Here is an 18,273-nt window from a genome sequence, read left to right on the forward strand (position 1 = left end):
CCTCTCCTTCGACAAATACACTAAACAGATCACAAAGACAGCCTTCTTTCACCTGAAAAACATCGCCCGTCTCCGTCCATCCCTCTCCTCCGTGGCTGCAGAAACACTCATCCACGCCTTCATCACTTCCCGTCTGGACTACTGCAATAGCCTCCTTTATGGTTCACCCTCAACAATCACCAATAAACTCCAATACATTCAGAACTCCGCTGCCCGTCTACTCACCCATTCCCGGACCCGTGACCACATCACCCCCGTCCTTTACAAGCTTCACTGGCTCCCCATCTCCCAGAGAATCCAGTACAAAATCCTCCTCTTGACCTACAAAGCCCTCCATAACCTGGCCCCATCCTACCTGGCTGACCTCCTCTCCAGACACACTCCCACCCGCAACCTCCGCTCTGCTGGTACCAACCTCCTGACCCCCCCCCCATCCGGACCAAATTTAGATCCTGGGGGGACAGGGCCTTCTCCATCGCTGCTCCCACCCTCTGGAACTCGCTACCTCACACCATCAGAGACTCCTCCTCACTCACCACATTCAAAACATCACTCAAGACCCACCTGTTCAACACTGCATTCAACATTTAACCCACAGCATCTAACCCCTGACTATCTCCTCTCCTTCTCCCTCCTTTGTGCTTTGAATATTTCCCTATTGATTCTTCTTTTTTTGCAATTGTCTTTATGTTTTGCTATGCATTATGTTTTGCACTCTGTCAAAGCGTCTTTGGGCTTCCTGAAAAGCGCTATATAAAATAAATGCATTATTATTATTATTATTATTGTGCTGACCAAATGGTCCAGGAAGGAAGGAGGGTGCAGGTGGCACCAGGTGTGAGTGCACAGGTGTGCACCAACAGGTGTGTGGAATACATGGAGTGTGGAATAAATGGAGTATTGGAATGGATGGTCGTGGAGTGAGTAGGATGGAAACTGTGGAGTGGAGTGGATGGTGCGAAGGTGTGAATGGGGGAAGAGTGGACCCCCATCACGAATACCCGGGGCGGGTAGTGTAAGTGTTCGGTAGAGGGTATAGGTAAATTGTGGTTGGATATTGGCATCTGTGGTGCGAGGTGAAAGAATGGTATTTGGATGGGTGCATTAGTGTTGTGGAAATGGCTGGGCGTGTAGCCTGTTAGTGTGTGTAGTTGGTTTGGGCACTCCACCACTGTGAGGATGTCGGCCAGGTGAGGCCGCAAGTGGGCTCTGGGAGCCGGTAGTAGTTGTTGTGGATGGGGCCCGAGGATCCGGAGGACGGACCCGGGTAGCCCAGTGCCAGAGGGCACCGAGTGGGGTGACAGAGCCAGGAGGGGCCTTCCCCAGTTAGTTAGGTTAGGGTGAGGAGCTAGGTAAGCTCGGGTGGCAACTGCAGTGGTGGAGGTGTGCAGGTGGGTAGACCTGCTGGGAGAGCTACATGTCACAGCCCAGAAATTGTGCAAGGGCACCGGGAGATGAATCGGGGGAGTGAGACCCCAAATTGAGCAGCACACAGTTTGGTCAATGGGAATTGGTTTTTAGAACCCATAGTGTAAGTTGGCCAATGGATTGGCAGGGAAAGACCCCGGGTAGTGTAACGTGTGTTAAAGTCATTTAGAGGATAGTTAGGATTGGAGTCTCCTCGCACCATCTGCATCCACTCACCTGAGGTGACAGGTACTCCATACCATGCCAGGTTGTTTTGATTATTTTTTTTTGTGCAAATGGTCTGGTTTGTGAGACGCATCATGACGTGGGTGTGACATTGTGGTTGATGTTCCATCTCTTCCTCCTTATGAGGATTGATGATGAATTGGTGATGGCAAATTTTGGATAGTGGGATTGTGAAGACGAATTTGGTATAAGGGAAATATGGGAAGACGTGACGGTAGTGACGAATTTGTAAATGTGTAGATTTTGTAAATATGGGGTAAGGGAAAGGGTAGTGTAGGTGACAGGGGGGGTGACGTACAGTAGGGACGAGCTTTCTCACTTCGCTCTCCATACGCATTTCGCCTTGCATTGCCTTGTTTGATGTGTACCCTTGTGACCTTACCCCTCGCTCATTTGTCTTCCCCCTTTTGTCTCCCACATGACGTGTGCGCCATTGGGCGCCGAGGGGAGCGTGCGTGAGTCCTCCATTGTGCGCCCGAAACTCCCAGAACCAGCTGTCTGCATCGATGCACCACATTATGGACCACATGTCTGTGGCCGAGCACCACTGGTGGACCCCATTGGTTGGGGCCTGGCCCCTCTGCTGGAACCGGCCATGAGGGCCCGAAATCTTGCTGGCGGACCTTGGCCACAGGGCACCGATGCCCCACAGGTGAACCACACTTGTCAGCCCTGTGGGCCATAAATAAAATGAATTAAATGGACACATTTGGGCAAGTTTTATTGCAAATAGGCCGCCAGCAAAGAAAATGACAACAACTGGAAGAAATAATAATAGCCAGCAGAGGGAGCCGAAGAGCAAGAGATCACCTGCAGAGTTAGGGGTTGTTGTTTTTATTTTCATTGAACAATGTTGACTGCACCGATTGGTGCTTGGGGGTGTATTGGTGCGTTTTTGGGTGCTTTCATGGTGCGTCGATGCAGAGCAGACTGTCTCCCCCCCAGAAAGAACAATCACAGGTCCTGGTTTAGTCTTGTAAATAAAAGTAGTGTCAATTGTAAATAATGCTCCCCACCGTCAATGTGTAGTTTGAAAACCATTCCGCAATTCGGTTAACTGTGGGCGTAAGTCTGTGAGGCAGGGTGCAATGGAGCAGTGGGACACATTTATTTATGTTTTAAAACTGTCGCACTCAGGGTCAGGTTAAAAGTAGAGGGAACTACACCTACGTGTCACACTAAATTAAAGTAGTAGGCCCGGGACGTGCCTAAGAGGAGGAGGGTGCAGTGTTGCGGATATGAGGATTGTGTTTTTTTTATTGTGTTGTATTGTATAGTAAATTGTTGTAAATATCACCCTCTGTAAAATGTAATGATTCCTTGTAAATACCTCCGTAGTGTGAAGGTCAAAGGGTGTCTCGGTAGTTATTCCATAAACACCACATTGCAGGACCCGATAAAACCCTTGTTCAGTAGCTTATATCTTATTATGTGTCTTAGGGTAAGGCTGTGTCTCCCATTAATTTAAATACTCCATTGCACCAAGTGAAATAAGAGTAGATCCCCTTTCATTTCATTTCAATGGCCAACTGCATTTTGGGCGGTTTTCTTCAACCACCATTGGCCACGAGGCAGGGTTGGGGAAGAAAGGCGTGTCTCCACCTCGTCATAGAGGGGAGGAGTGAGCCAGCCCCGAACAACCAACCGAGCACGAGGGGTTTGGTTTGAGAGGGCGGAGGAAGAGCGATCGGGGAGGTTCGCAAAGGTTCAAGGGTGGGGCTATATATAACCCATGAGAGACGCCCCCAAGAAGATGCACTTTTACTGAGACAAGGAGATGAGTCTGAAAAGAGAGGTCCATGACAAGAGCTGAGTTGGTCGTCAGGGGAGGTCAGTGGTTGTGTTGAGTGGTTGCGTTGAGTTGTCGGTGGAGAAAGAGTGGTTGGACAAAAGAAAGAGAGAGGAGATAATCCGTCACGCCAGACCCCCCACCAGCACGTCGGCTCCGACCGTGATCCGACCCGTGATCCGACCCGTGATCCCGCGCACACGACAGGATCGGTGGCATCAGTGGCCGTCGAGGTCCAGCCCGACGTCCCGTGCGGGATCAAGCTCCAGCCAGCTCCGTGCCATCCTCCCCCTCCAGCCACACACCTCCTTCCAGCCAATCCACTCTGCAATTCCCCGTGTGAGTCGTCTTTGTTTGTTCTGTCCTGGGTAGGTAATTAAGCTTGTATAAGGAATTCACTGTGTCACCTGCGTCTCATGTCCCTGTACATAATCGTGACTGCTCTTTTTGCTTATGTGTGTAAATAGTAATAAATCCCGTTACTCTTCTGTACGTCGTCTTCCTCTTTGCATTCGGTCGCTTTAGAGTTTTCCAGATTGAGTAGCTGTGGCGCGATACGGCCAACGTTGGGTGAATCGGGTTTAGTGGGGAACAACTGTTCGGCCGTGGTTATACCTCCGCTCGGTAAAATAACATCTAATCCGCGGACCGTAACAATATATATATATATATATATATATATATATATATATATATATATATATATATATATATATATATATATATATATATATATATATATATATAACACAGTTTGTGTGTGTGTGTGTAATGTTATCGATAGACTCCTAAACGGAGAGGCTCACGTGCTTGATATTTGGCATAGACATGGCCATTGAGCCTGGGAAGAACATGGCCGACCTAAAAAAAATTATTTCATAATATGTTTTTACCATATTTTTACCTCAGCGCATTTCAGCGAGGAATGTTATGCACGGAATCTGAGGCGGTGGCAGAGCAGCGCGCTGATTCGCTCAGAGCGATCATGTGATGTTACTTGCCGCCATAAACTCAGTTACGCATTCGCACGTATTTCAGACCGAAAAGCGATTGCGTTTTTTCACATTTCAGCGAGGAACATTGCCATTCACACCACATAGGTTTTTTTTTCTTTCATCTTTACGAGATCCATATTTTTTATTCATATTTACCTCAGCGCATTTCAGCGAGGAATATTATACACGGAATCTGAGCAGGTGGCAGAGCAGCGCGCTGATTCGCTCAGAGCGATCACGTGATGTTCCTTGCCGCCATAAACTCACAGTTACGCGTTCGCATGTAATTCACATGTTCAAAACAAATGAGATCCACGAAGCGAGTTGGTCGAGTCGTGCTAACCAAGATGGCGACACGGCGGCTTCACTTTTCACGGAGTATGAGTGTTCTATATATTTTCAATTCAGTGCGCCCGACTCGCTCACGTACTTGATTTGTGGCATAGACATGGCCATTGGGCCTTCACGGTGTAATTTGTGCGAGGCTTTTGTCCGAGTGAGCTGGAGTCGAGAGGGTGAATGTACGGGTTGGGAATGTACGGGTCTCCCTTCCCCCGCCCGGCAACGCCGGTACTGGAGAGCGTCACAGGATCAGTGAGTCTCCAAAATCCGCTTCGTGCTGTTGCGAAGATGCAGGACGATGTCGCGATTGTTGTGCTGCTCTCCGACCATGAGAACTGCAACGTCATTGTTGACTGGCCCTCCCCTTCCCCCTCCCCCCTCCGTCCTCCCCTCCCCTCACTTCCCCCTCCACCCTACCCCCTCCCCTTCTCCCCTCCCCTCCCCCCCTCCCCCCCCCTCCCCCCTCCCCCTCTCCCCCTCCTCCCTCCCGAATAATACTCTTCAGAGGCGTATTTCTCATATGTCTATGGATGTGAAAGAGCAGGTTTTGGATGAAATCAAAGATTCTCCGTTGTTCTCCTTTGTGAACAGATTGGATGTCGAGGATGACATGAGATTGGCTCTTACAAACACCCCGCCACGAATTCCAAGACTCGCTGCTCAGATGCAACCCCAACCATCCCACTAGCTAGGTTGGAGAGATGATGATATGTTAGTGATGACGATCATGGATTGTGTGACGATGGATGGCAGTGAGAAAAAATGATGAGCTTGGTTTGACTAACTAACAAAAATTACCCGAATTTTATAATGTGCAAGGAATATTGTCGTAAAATTTGTAAAAATTGATGAATTAATGATTGTTTTCTCTTTCTTCCCTTTTCCTTCTCAGAATTTTTTTAAAAACTGAAACGGCTGATGGCAGGGGGGCCGCGTGTCTTTCGGGGTTTTGAGAAAGGGGTCGCGAATACAAAAAGGTTGGGAACAACTGACATAGAGGGAAGAATGAATAATCAAATTATGGACAGACTGGGTGAATTTGAGATAAAAATGGAGACTAAATTCAGGGAAATGGAGAAGGCAATGGGGATAGAATTTGAGTCAAAACGGGAGGAAATGGTATTAAAAATCGAAGAGGGCAATACCCAGGCTGTCCAAATGGGGGAAAACTTGGACGAAAAAATTGGAGCAACTAATAAACGAATCAATAAAGTAACTGAGGACCTGGATGACTATCGGACCTGCGTGGATGCCAGAATGCGGCAACAGGTAGAGGAATGGGGATTCGTTAAACGACAGGGGGTTGAATTGGCTGAAGAGGTAAAGGAATTGGAGGACTGTGTAACTCAACAAGAGCGGGTGGTTATTAATAAAGGCCTGTGGGGGCCGCAATTGACGGGGGAAAAGATTAATGAGATATTACAGGAGCGGCTGGAGACCTGGGACAATACCATCAATGGAGAGGTTGCTCGGTTCCAACAGGGGCTGCAGGACGAGGTGAGTTGGTCCGTTCAGCATCTACTGGATTAGATTAAGGGGACCCAGGGGACTCTCACTACGAGCCACATTTGGGCACCAGAGGCTCTGAAATTGCATACCCAGTTGGGGGGGGGGGGGTGTTTTGGCCATGGGCCGGATTTGGACATGGAGGAGTAGGGGAAAAGAGCCTCTGGAAAAGCAATTCCCCTTGTGCATTTTGACGGGCCAGGGAGTTTAGAGGCTTTCCTGATGCAATTTGAGTGCGTGTCCCAACTCAATGGTTGGGAAGAGCGGGAACGCATGGGGAATCTGGTGGCGACACTGCGGCGGCCAGCCGCAGACGTGCTAAACATTGTCCCAGAGGGAATATTCACCAGTCGGGGCATTTGCGACGCCTTGATCAATAGGTTTGGGACGGGTGCAAGATGCAACCAGGTCAGGGCGCAGCTGCTGCATCGTAAATTAAGACCTGGCGAAACGTTGCAGGAACTGGCCCAGGGTATTTATCAATCTGTGAGGAATGCACATAGGGAACTACGAGCACAGGCATGGGACAATCTGGCGATAGAAAAATTTATGACAGCTCTTCCTGACCCCGAGGTCTGGACTCTGGTGGAGTTTCAAGACCCGGCCAGGGTGTACCGAGCAGAGGAGTGCGTGGCGAGACTGACCTTTTTGAGGAGGTGGAACCAGGCATCAGAGAGGGCACCTGTTACAGTACGACAGGTAGAGGTACGGGATCGGGAAGAGAAGCCGGAAGAATCGGCCATTGCCCGAATGCTGAGGGGAATCAGCTGCCAGCTGTCAAGTTTGACCAGGGGAAAATTGGCAGCGGGTGAGTCACAGCGGTATGGTACGGGTTCGCCATCGGGGCGATCCAATCCTCATGGGGTTGACCCAGGAGAAAGGGGTGCTCCCTCTGGGTACCAGAGGGGTCGGTTCCTGGGGACTTGCTTTAGGTGTGGGAGAAGAGGACACGTGCAGCGGTGTTGTCAGGAACCACCTAGGTCGCAACCTCCCAACAGGTTTCACAGGCTAGAGAGGAGAGGACCTCCCGAAGGACCGCAGGTTCTGGGGAGAGGGTCATTGCCTCGGACTGGTCCTGCCGCAGTAGGGTGTTTGGGAAACTAGAATGAGCCAAGCATACGGGGTCATGCTCGGCTGGGATGGCAAGTGTGTGTAGAAGTGCCCTCCTTTGGTGCAAGTAGTAAATTGCGGAAACATTGGCACGGGTAATCTGAGGGTTAGATGCAAAATTGAGGGGGAATTTTGTGAAGCTGTGGTAGACAATGGGGCCAGTGACACCATCATTAATCCGAGTGTGTTAGACCAAAGTGTTGGAGGCTGGGATTAAATTGATAGGTTGGTAGGACACAGCCTTCAACTGGCTACGGGTGCCAATATTGGGCCGCGGGGTTGTAGGGATAGAGTTGGGCAGTCTGGAGGTCAATGTGGTGGTATGGGTGGCCAAGGTGTACGACCAATGTCTTCTGGGATTGAGCTTCCTAACACGACTGTCAACTAGACCTTGGGCGAGGTCATATGTGGTTGGGCACTGAGAGGCTGCAATTGGTTGGACTGGGGGATGATGAGGAGGTGCAGGGGACGTGGCTGGAGGTGCCACACACTGTGACTGTACCTCCCAGGTCCGAGGCCGTGGTAATGGTGGAGTTAGCAGCAGGTGCTCACCACATTGGCCAGCTGGGGCTAATGGAGCCGTGGTTCTCACAGGGGGCTGAAGGATTGATGGTGGGTCGCACCCTTGTGGACACTCGTGGGCCTATGTTGGCAGTTCGGCTGCTCAACTTGTCCGATAGCCCTCGCACGGTAAGGGGCGGAGCTGTCGTAGTAAGTGTATTAGGGTAGTTGAGGTCACTGGAGGAGGCGGATCCACATGCTTGCCAGTACAGCCGAAAAAAGGGGAAAATTCAGGGGAAATGGATTGGCCCGAGGGAGTGCGGGGCATGATGACACGCTCCGAAGAGGGCCTAACATCAGATCAGGTAGAGAGATTGCACAATTTGGGTGGTAAGAACTTGGATGTTTTCTCTCTCCCCCCCAAGGATGGTGGATGCACGAGTCTCATCAGGCACCAAATTAATACAAGTGAGACTCGGCCTGTTCGCCAACCGCCATGGCGGCTCCCTTTCACTAAGAAAGAGGAGGCAGAAGAACAGGTGAGAAAAATGGAAAAAGCGTGAGTCCTTGGGTGTCACCCATTGTGCTGGTGAAAAAGCAGGACAGGACCACTCGGTTCTGTGTGGATTATCGCCAGCTCAATCATGTTGACTCATTGCTGGCCACTTGGACGGTGGGAGGGATTTTCGAAGCTCCACACGGTCTCCACGTTTTTCGAAGTTAAGTCTGTTCACAATTGTATTTTGTCGAAACTGTATTTATCTTTCGGTGTGTGAAGCTATTGTGTGCAACTTTGGTTGTTTCTCGGTGTTTATCTTTCATAAATTGATCGTCTGTTTGCCGTGTCGCGAGCAAGGCCTTTGCCGCGTCGCAAACGATTTGAAATCGAAGTTAAGTGATTGTTCCCATTTGTATTTTCGTTAAAACTGTATTTATTTATGGTGTTGTACGTATATTGTGTCCCGACGAAGATTTTTCGGTGCAAATCTTTCATACCTGTATTGAAAATCGTGTTAATTCGTGTCGTGTCTTGAGGCCTTGTACAGTGTGCACTGTACAACCTTGAGGCTTTGTTTTTCTCTCAGCGGTCCGTCGTTTGTGATCCAATAACTTTCGTTCTCTGTATTCCCAGTCTTTTCACCCATAGCCTACTTCCTTGTGTAAATCTCAACTCAAAAAAAAACAAAAACAAAAACAAAAAAAACATTTCCTTGTCTGTTCTCATTCGTTTATTCATTCTTATTCGTTCGTTCGTTCTTCGACCACGTGTTTCTCCCCCATTTCCCCAGATAGTTTTCACTCATTAACCTTCAATGTTTACACTTTCCCCTCAAGTTATGTATTCCGTCATATTTTATAACACCTTTTTCTTCTTCTTCTTTAAAAGGCTGCTTTCGACTTGCTCACCAAATCAATTCATCCCAAAAAAAATATCCATCTCCTATAGTGCCTTTTTTCTACATTCCCTAAACTCTCCTGCACTCCATCCTCCATCCAGCGTCCTTAAACGTATTTTTAACTCGAAGGTCACAAGAAACTCATTTTGCAATAAATGTTCGTTTCCCATAAATCGTACACTTTCAAAAATCCAATCTCACCCCTCCCCTCCAAATCTTCCCCATAACCCCTCCCCTCCAAATCTTCCCCATCACCCCTCCCCTCCAAATCTTCCCCATCACCCATCCCTTTCAAATCTCCCCCCTTGCCCCCTCCCTCCTAAACTACCCCCTCACCCCTCCCCGCCAAGACGCCCCCTCGCCCCTCCCCTCCTAGACTCCTGCCTCACCCCTCCCCTCCAAATCTCCCCCATATCCCATCCCTTTCAAATCCCTCCCCTTGTCCCTTCCCTCCCAAACTCCCCCCTCACCCCTCCCCTTCAAATCTCCCCACCCTCATTGCTTCTCAATTTCCCCCCTCTCACCCCCCCTCCTCAAAGCATCCTCCCCGCTTCTTCCCCCTTCAAACTCTCACCTCCATCTCCCCCAACCTTCTGCCTCGCTCTTCCCCTTCCTCAAATAACACCTCATTGTGGCTCACCCAATCACCATCAAACCTTTTGTCCGCCCCATCCTTCCCTTTCTCCGAGCTATTCTGAAATCTCTGACACACCTTCAACAGCTCTCCCTACCTCTTCCACCTCTTCCACATCTTACCCTACCCCTCCTCCCCCCTGTTCTGTATCTGATGCTCCCCCTTCCTCTTCATTAACGGTATGGACCTCAAACATCCGGGGCCTTCGTTCAAACTTAACTGATCTCTCCATACAGGTTGCTTCTGTCAAACCAGACGTGATCTGCTTAACAGAAACTTTCCTCCTTTATGATGTCTCTGATTCCATAGTATCTCTCCCGGGCTACTCCCTCCTCCGGTATGATAGACCTGAGCCTCGTCCTGGAGGCGGGGTTGCTATCTTTATCAAAAACTCTCTTCCTCACTCGCCCTGCACTGCACTCTCTCCACCTCACCCCCAGGAATACCTCTGGCTACGGCTTCCCCTTCGCTCCCACCTCTTGTTCATATGTGTGTTGTACCGTCCACCAAACAGTGATGACTCCATCTACATCTCGCTGTCTGATGATATGGACCAACTTCTATCTACTCATCCCAACTCTCTCTTTCTCATATGTGGTGATTTCAACTGTCATCATGCCAGTTGGCTGGGTGTGGGTACCTCTCTCACCAGCCATGGCTCCTCAGCAAAGGACTTCTGCGACTCACTGGGACTGACACAATCTGTCAATTTCCCGACCCGGATCTCAGTCAACGGAACATCTTCTCTTCTGGACTTGGTTATGACTAACTTCCCTGAAAATGTCTGCTGCTCTTCTTCTGCTCCGATCGGATCATCTGATCATGTCCTTGTTAAAGTGGACATCTCTCTGACCATCCTCAGGGAGCCTGCTCAGCGTCGACGAGTCTGGCATTTCACTCAGGCCAACTGGCACGGTCTTCAAGCAGCCATCAATCATCTGGACTGGTCTCCCATCTCTACCACCTCTGACATCAACTCATCCTGGGAATTCTTCCAAAGTAAATTGCTCTCTCTCATGCACAGATTTATCCCATCTCGTCTTCAGTTGTCATACCCTTCCTCCCGTCCATGGTACACGGAATCTTGTGGTGAGGCTGTTGCCCAGAAACAACTTGCCTTCGTCTCCTGGAAAGCAAATCCAACGGAAGGAAATCTCATTTCCTTTCACAAAGCCCGAAACAAGTGTGTGTCCACCCTCAGGAGAGCCAGGAAACAATATCTCTCCGTTCTCAAGACCGAACTCTCTTATCTGTCTCCCTCTTCCAAATCCTGGTGGCGTCTGGTCAAATCCGTTTCTGGTGTTTGTTCCCCCTCCATCCCCTCCCTTACCTCAAACGGCTACACAGCTGACTCCGCACATGAAAAAGCTGAATGCCTCAACTCTGTGTTTGCCTCTAAATCTTGTGTCCCAAACCCATCCCTCTCTGTACCCACCATACCCAGTCGTACCCTGCTGCTCCTGGACTCCGTGTCCTTTCCTCCTGACAAGGTGGAAAAGTTTCTGTCAACCCTCGACTCTGATTCTGCAACTGGACCCGACGGCATCAGCCCACGGGTCCTAAAATCCTGCTCTGCTGCTCTATCTCACCCTCTCTCTGTTCTCTTCACCCTCTCTTTTGCTCAAGGTCAACTGCCATCTGCTTGGAAATCAGCCAACATCACCGCTTTGCACAAAAAAGGTGCAAAAACAGATCCTAGCAACTACAGACCAATCAGCCTTCTCCCAATTATCAGCAAAGTCATGGAATCCATCATTGCTTCGGATATGAAATCTTTCCTCTTCTCCAATGGCTTGATCTCTGATCATCAATTTGGTTTCAGACCAGGTCACTCTACTCTGGACATGCTGCTTCTGCTGTCTCAACAATGGATGGAGGTCCTCAATGCCAAACAGGAAATTAGAGCTGTCTCCCTCGACATATCACGTGCCTTCGACACGGTCTGGCACCCCGCTCTGCTCACCAAACTCTCCTCCTTTGGTATCCATGGAAATCTCCACGCATGGCTGGTGGACTTCCTCTCTAGTCGTCGTCAACGTGTGGCCCTGAATGGGTTTCTCTCATCTCCTCTTCCTGTTCAGGCTGGAGTTCCCCAAGGCAGTGTTCTGGGCCCCGTGCTTTTTCTGGTCTTCATCAATGATCTCTCTGACTCTCTCGAAAATCCTCTCTATCTCTTTGCTGATGACTCCACTCTCTGCCGCTCCATTCCTCTTCCCTCAGATCGGCAGTCTGCTGCCTCCTCACTCTCTGAAGACCTGGACAAAATCACAGACTGGTCAAACAAGTGGAACATGTCTTTCAATCCTGACAAATCTCACACTCTTACTATGTCTCTCCGAAAAGATCGACTGGACAACCCTCCCATCTACTTTCTCAACAATCCTCTCCAAGAAGTTCTGTCGCTCAAGATTTTGGGTCTCACTATCTGCCATGATCTTTCTTGGGAAAACCACATTTCCAAGCTGGCCTCCAAAGCCAGTCGCCGACTGGGCATCCTCCGTCGTGCGAAGTCCTTCCTCGGCACACCTGAGCTCCTCACCACATACAAGGCTTTCATCCGCAGCTCAATGGAATACTGTTCTCCCCTATGGGCCGGTGCTCCTGCCTCACACCTAGCTCGGCTTCACGCTGTTGAAACCAAAGCTTTCAGAATTATTGGAATCTCCCGCGATGAAGCTATCTCTGAGGGCCTTTCACTCACTCACCGCAGGCAGGTAGGTGGTCTTTCTGTCTTCTACCGACTCCTCTCCGGCCTTGCACCCCCAGCTCTCTCTGTGCTCTGTCCCCCAAATATTCCTACAGGTCGCACAAGATCTGCCAGCAACCCTCTGATGGTTAAACTGCCGAAATCTCGGCTCTCTGCTCACCTTCACTCTTTCATTCCTCTTTTCTCCCGCCTCTGGAACAAACTCCCTCACTCCCTTCAATCCCACTCCTCCCTCCAGGTCTTTAAAACAGCTGTTCACCACCATCTCTTATCTTCCCCCATCCAAAACCTTGATCTTTTCTACCCCCGCTAATTCACCCCAGATCCACCTTGTTTGAAATTCCAACTTCTTTCCTGGAAGTACTGGCAGTGTCCATATGTTTTATACCTCTCCCACCGCCCCCTTCCCATGCCCCCCCCCCCCCCCCCAAAGCCCTCGCCCTCTCTGAGATCTCTCGATGTCTCCATGTCTCTCGGTCCCTGCTCTCAAATGTTGTGTTTGTGTCCTTCCCCCTCTCTCCCCATCTTGTCTACCGCTCCCGATGTTATATGTTTTATGTGTCGGTTTGTCTTTCTGTGTGATTAATGTTCGCTCTTTCACGAGCCTCGATCTTGTATACAAAAAAAAAAAAAAAAAAAAAAAAAAAAAGTCAGAGGATTTTTGGGCCTATGCTCTTACTACAGATTTGTGGCAAACTTCGCAGAAATTGTGAGACCCTTGCACAAATTGATGGAGAAAGGAGCCAAATTTGTATGGTCAAAGAGCTGCATCGAGGCATTCAATCATCTAGGACAACGTCTGGTAGAGGCCCCGGTTTTGGCATACCCGACGGATGCTGACAATTACATCTTTGATACTGATGTAAGCCAGGAAGGAATTGGAGCTGTGCTGTCACAAATGCCACAGAGAGTGGAGAGGGTTATTGCGTATTACAGTCGGGCACTTTCGAGGCCCGAACGAAATTATTGCGTTACCTGCAAAGAACTATTGGCCCTACCGTCTATAGTTGGACACTTTTACCCTTACCTTTATGGGAGGGAGTTTGTATTGTGGATTTTGCTGTCCCGTCTCTGTGGGGATCGGATAACCCCTGCGTGTGTTCCCGATCAGGTAAGACCTCAAACCTTCCCGCGTGTGTCACTACCGCCAAGTTGGGTATACACCTCAGAGTTAAAGCTCGTTTTGGCCATTCGTCCTCTTGGGGTCGTAACCCCAGGGACACGACAATATTTTAGCCATTCACTTATCCAACACCAAATTATTGCTTCTCACAATGTTCCTCTCCTTACATATTGCTAGACAAGGAGCACTGTGCTCAATTTGTGCGTAAAGCGACTGATAACCAATAAACAGCGACTGATAACTGATGTTGAGCAAACACAACAGTGTTAGTAAATTAAATGGACATTGTTTGCTGTCCTTTTGCTTTCTCATTGCAACCATTTGCAGGCCTCTTGTTCTTTACTCATCTCTGAGCCTTTCTCTGAGAGAGGAATAGAAACAGAGGGAGTTTATCAAGTGGGGTGGAGGGGAGAGAGAGAAGAGAAAGAAGAGAGAGAGAAGAGAGAGAAGAGAGAGAGAGAGAGATGACGGATGAATAATCTCACCCAAACAGGGTCCGTCGGTGTCTTGGGAGCGAAGGCCCTGCGGGCAAGCACAGCGGTAACCGCCTGACATGTTCTCGCACACCTGGTTGTACTTGCATTCGTGTGTGCCCATAGAACACTCATCAATATCTGTGACAGGACCAATGGTACGTGCTGTGATCCACAGGAGCCACAGCATGGTGTACATTGTACAAAGGCCGTGGAGATGGATTTACCATCTCCGCAGAATGCAAAACAGAACACAAAGCTTTATAATAGTATCAAACATCACCCAACTAAATGTATTCCATACGTGATGACATCGAACGCTATTTAAAAAAGGATGGAAAATGAATGGGCATGCTTGCAGTTTCAAATAAAGTAACCCTCATATAATACTCGTTATCAAAACAGATCACGCCATGGAAATGTCTGCTGTGGACTTGGCTCCAAATGGTCACAACAAGTCGTTTAGCGACCACTAAAACACTGCTATCTTATCATGCTGAGGCATCAAAGACAGCACCACAGCATTTTCCCATTCCAATTTCAAGTGACCGCAGCTGCCCAAGCCAAGAACATCATGTCACCACCCAATCGGTCAATGTGATCATTGCGGAAACTCCTGTGTGATGGCTAAAGCTCACGATGCGGCCTGCTTGGGCCTACTGAGGTGGGATTTCAGGTTTTAATTCCACATCGTGATTTGGCCAATGCAGAAAACGAACAAATCAACAAAGTTTATAAGATTTGAACTTTGCAACCCATGTCGGTCTGAGCAAGCTGCAGTGAGAGGCATCAACAGTACAAGTATCGATATCATGTACGGAAAGAGTAGAGAGTGCAAGACCAGAAGGAGGCTGTAGAAGACAGAGAGACCACAGACCTGTCTGCAATGGGAAAGTGATAGGCCAATTGAATCAGCTTCATCACAGGAGATTCAAATAATGTTGAATTAGTGGGCCAGATAACAGGATTTTTTCAGGTGAGTCATGCAAATGGTGATACAAGCATTAAATTTGGTATGGTATTCTATGCAGGTCACTTTTCCAATATACCTGGATTGGACATTTGAAAATCCAAGATGGCGACAATTTTTCAAGATGGCCGCCAAATTCACCGACCAAAACTCATTTACATATAAATGGATGGAGTGGGTCAACTTACTGTAAGTGAGCGTGGTGTCGATTTATGTTTTCAACATGCTGAAACTGATTTTACTAGTTTCAACACTCAGTAACTCATATTCCAAAAAAATCTGTTATTATCCGTCCACTTAACAGCAGGAGACGGGTTTTGTTTTTGTAGTTACGTGTGTGTGTGTGTGTGTGTGTGTGTGTGTGTGTGTGTGTGTGTGTGTGTGTGTGTGTGTGTGTGTGTGTGTGTGTGTGTGTGTGTGTGTGTGTGTGTGTGCGCCTGTCTGTCTGTCCGGGCAGTACCTTTTTTACCATTTGAGTTTTGTCATCAAACTTTCACCAAAGCTTTATTATCATAATATGGAGAGGGCAAATTAATAATTTTGTCAAAAGCTCAAAAAGTCAAAGGTCAGCATCACATAGAACCATCAATTTTCATCCAATTGACCTGAAATTTAAAGAATTTGCATGTTGGGTCACAGAATTGGTTCACCAATCAAAAGCTAGAAGGTGATTTTTTTTAAGACCAAAAGGTCAAAGGTCAAGGTTGTGCAAAATCACCAATTTTCACCCGATTGATCTGAACTATATAGAATTTGCATATCGGGTCACTGAATTGGTTCACCAATCCAAAGGTAGGAATCGATTGTTTGTTTGTTTTTCGATAAAAAGGTCAAAGGTCAAAAGTTGCATAACATCGTCAATTTTCGTCCAATTGACCTGAAATTTAAAGAATTTGCATATTGGGTCATGGAATTGGTTCACCAATCAAAAGCTAGAAGCGGGTTATTTTTTAGATCTAAAGCTCAAAGGTCAAGGCTGCATAAAATCAGAAATTTTCGTTTTGTATTTTTTTTTTATTGTTTTCATTATTTTTAGCATATGGAAGAAAAAGAAGACCTCTGAATATAAACGGACGTGGACCGGCTTTGCATTTTCAGATGCTTTCTAGTTTATTCATGTATCTGTTCCAAGGTGTAAGACTATGAGGTGTAATTCTAGTTGTTTTTTTTCCCGCACTGCATCACTCTGGAACAGTTTACCTGCATCCTGCTTTCCGCTCAATCCCACCCTCCCTCAATTGAAGAGGAAGGTCAACAGATTCCACCTTTCTGTTTAATATCTATACTTTCCTTTGTGTAGCCCCACTTTGAGTGGTCCTTGCCTTTGTGGTGGGCAAAATCTCAAAAAAGTAATTCTCCACAATTTGATATTCTTGTAATTGACTTGTAGTTCGACCTTCCATTCTAAATTTCACCACAAATGTCTTGTTTGCAGCTGTGGAATAGCTGAATGTTCATTGCAGAAGTCGTAAACAACTGTTTTCTCAAGACTGGTAGGCAGACGACTCCATCTTCCACATATTGAGCGACAACTGCTTCCCCAACTGGGCAGAGATATCAAGAACTCTGTCATAAGGTGGTTGGATCATGGTTCATGGGCCATGTCGATGAGTTGCTTTTTCATAGTTTAAGCAAATACATACATGCCCACGTGTACAGCAAATGGAGTCTCACAATCCTTCGAGTGCTTGTGAGCCTGTGCTCCTTCTATGTACTTGGTGAAGCAGTTGTACTGCAAGAAATGTGCCATAGCAAGATTATATTTGGACACACCATGTCAAATCTGTGACTTGATGTCCGCACCATGTTGGATTATGAGGATAACTGATTAAAAATTGGATCAGTGATGGTGGAACAGCCTATTCAATGCTTCCATTGTGGAATATTTCGTCGAATGTTGACTTGTGGTTGAGCATCTCCTGATGTATCATTGCTGCAGCTTTGGCTAAGTGAATGGCTTCGCTGTATTTGCACACCTGTAACAGAATTGGGCCTATATCCTTCTGGAAGGCCAGCAAGACATCCAGCCTTTGGCGGTGAGTTTTTAGCTGGGGAATATGTGAAACCAACTGGTCCTTCAACCTAGTGGAATGCACTTCTGGTGATTCAACTCCAAGCTGCTCAAGTCACAAGCTTGTAGAGTGAGACTAGACATGCGAGGCTAAAAAATGGCTTTCACTAGTATGCTTGTTAATGGTTGAGGAAACATTGTAAGACATTGCATAATGAACAAGAGTCCATTATTGTATTGCAAATGATATCATAACTCAAGCTGTTGCTTTCCTTACCCACACAAGTACCGTTGTCAGCAAGCAACATGCCAGGGAGGCACAGGTCGATGCAGCGGTAACTTCCACGAGTGTTCTGACATCGCTGGGCCGAATGGCACACACCTTGAAGGCACTCGTTAATGTCTGCACAGAGAGCACAACATGGACTTCTGTCAAGTAAAACCACCAGCAATACCCTCTCGCAACTTTAACTATCAGACACTTCTTTAAACATTCACAAGTTCTTTAAAATTACTCCTGTTGGATGAATGATCAAGTGATAGATATCACAAAGTTAATGTTGCTGTGACTGCATTAATAAACAACAGCACCAACAACAAATTTACACCACTAGCAACGGTACCCGCCCTACGGGCGGGGCTTCAATTGGGAGGCCCAAATGAAAAGGCAAAATATCAGAAATTGAAGGCTTTTTTATTTTAAACGATTCATATTGTTACTGATCGCGGTTTAGGATGTTGTTTGCCAAGCGAAGGCTCCGCGACCGAACAGTTGTTCCCCGACTCACCCGATTCACCCAGAACTTTGGCCGTATCGCACCGCAGCTGCCCAATCTGGAAAAGACTAAAACGACGAAATGCAAAAAGGAATAAGACGAGAAGACGGACAGAAGAGTAATTGGATTTATTATACACACAAGCAAAAAGAAAGCAGTCACATTTATTTACAACACATAAGACGCAGGTGACACAGTGCAAATACTAGCTTATACAGACTTAATTAAATACCCAGGGACAAGACACACAGAACAAACTCACGTACACAAGAAGGGTGGAAAGGCA

The 18,273-nt window shown here is 47.7% G+C and overlaps 1 protein-coding gene across 3 annotated transcripts in view; it reads right to left on the reverse strand.

Annotated features, from left to right (window-relative positions):
* Nucleotides 1–18,273, reverse strand: part of HMCN1 (hemicentin 1) — a 451,947-nt gene that overhangs the window by 42,603 nt on the left and 391,071 nt on the right. For 2 of the 3 annotated variants that reach the window (XM_078783554.1, XM_068124884.2), the window contains 2 exons: nt 17,489–17,614; nt 14,243–14,371 (listed from right to left, as the gene is read on the reverse strand). In XM_078783554.1, coding sequence (XP_078639680.1) covers nt 14,243–14,371; nt 17,489–17,614 — 255 coding nt within the window. The remainder of the gene's footprint in view (nt 1–14,242; nt 14,372–17,488; nt 17,615–18,273) is intronic. The other variant, XM_078783553.1, reaches the window with a different exon arrangement.

Source organism: Myxine glutinosa, chromosome 8 (assembly GCF_964187855.1).
Source record: "Myxine glutinosa chromosome 8, kmMyxGlut1.1, whole genome shotgun sequence".
NCBI lineage: Eukaryota > Metazoa > Chordata > Myxini > Myxiniformes > Myxinidae > Myxine > Myxine glutinosa.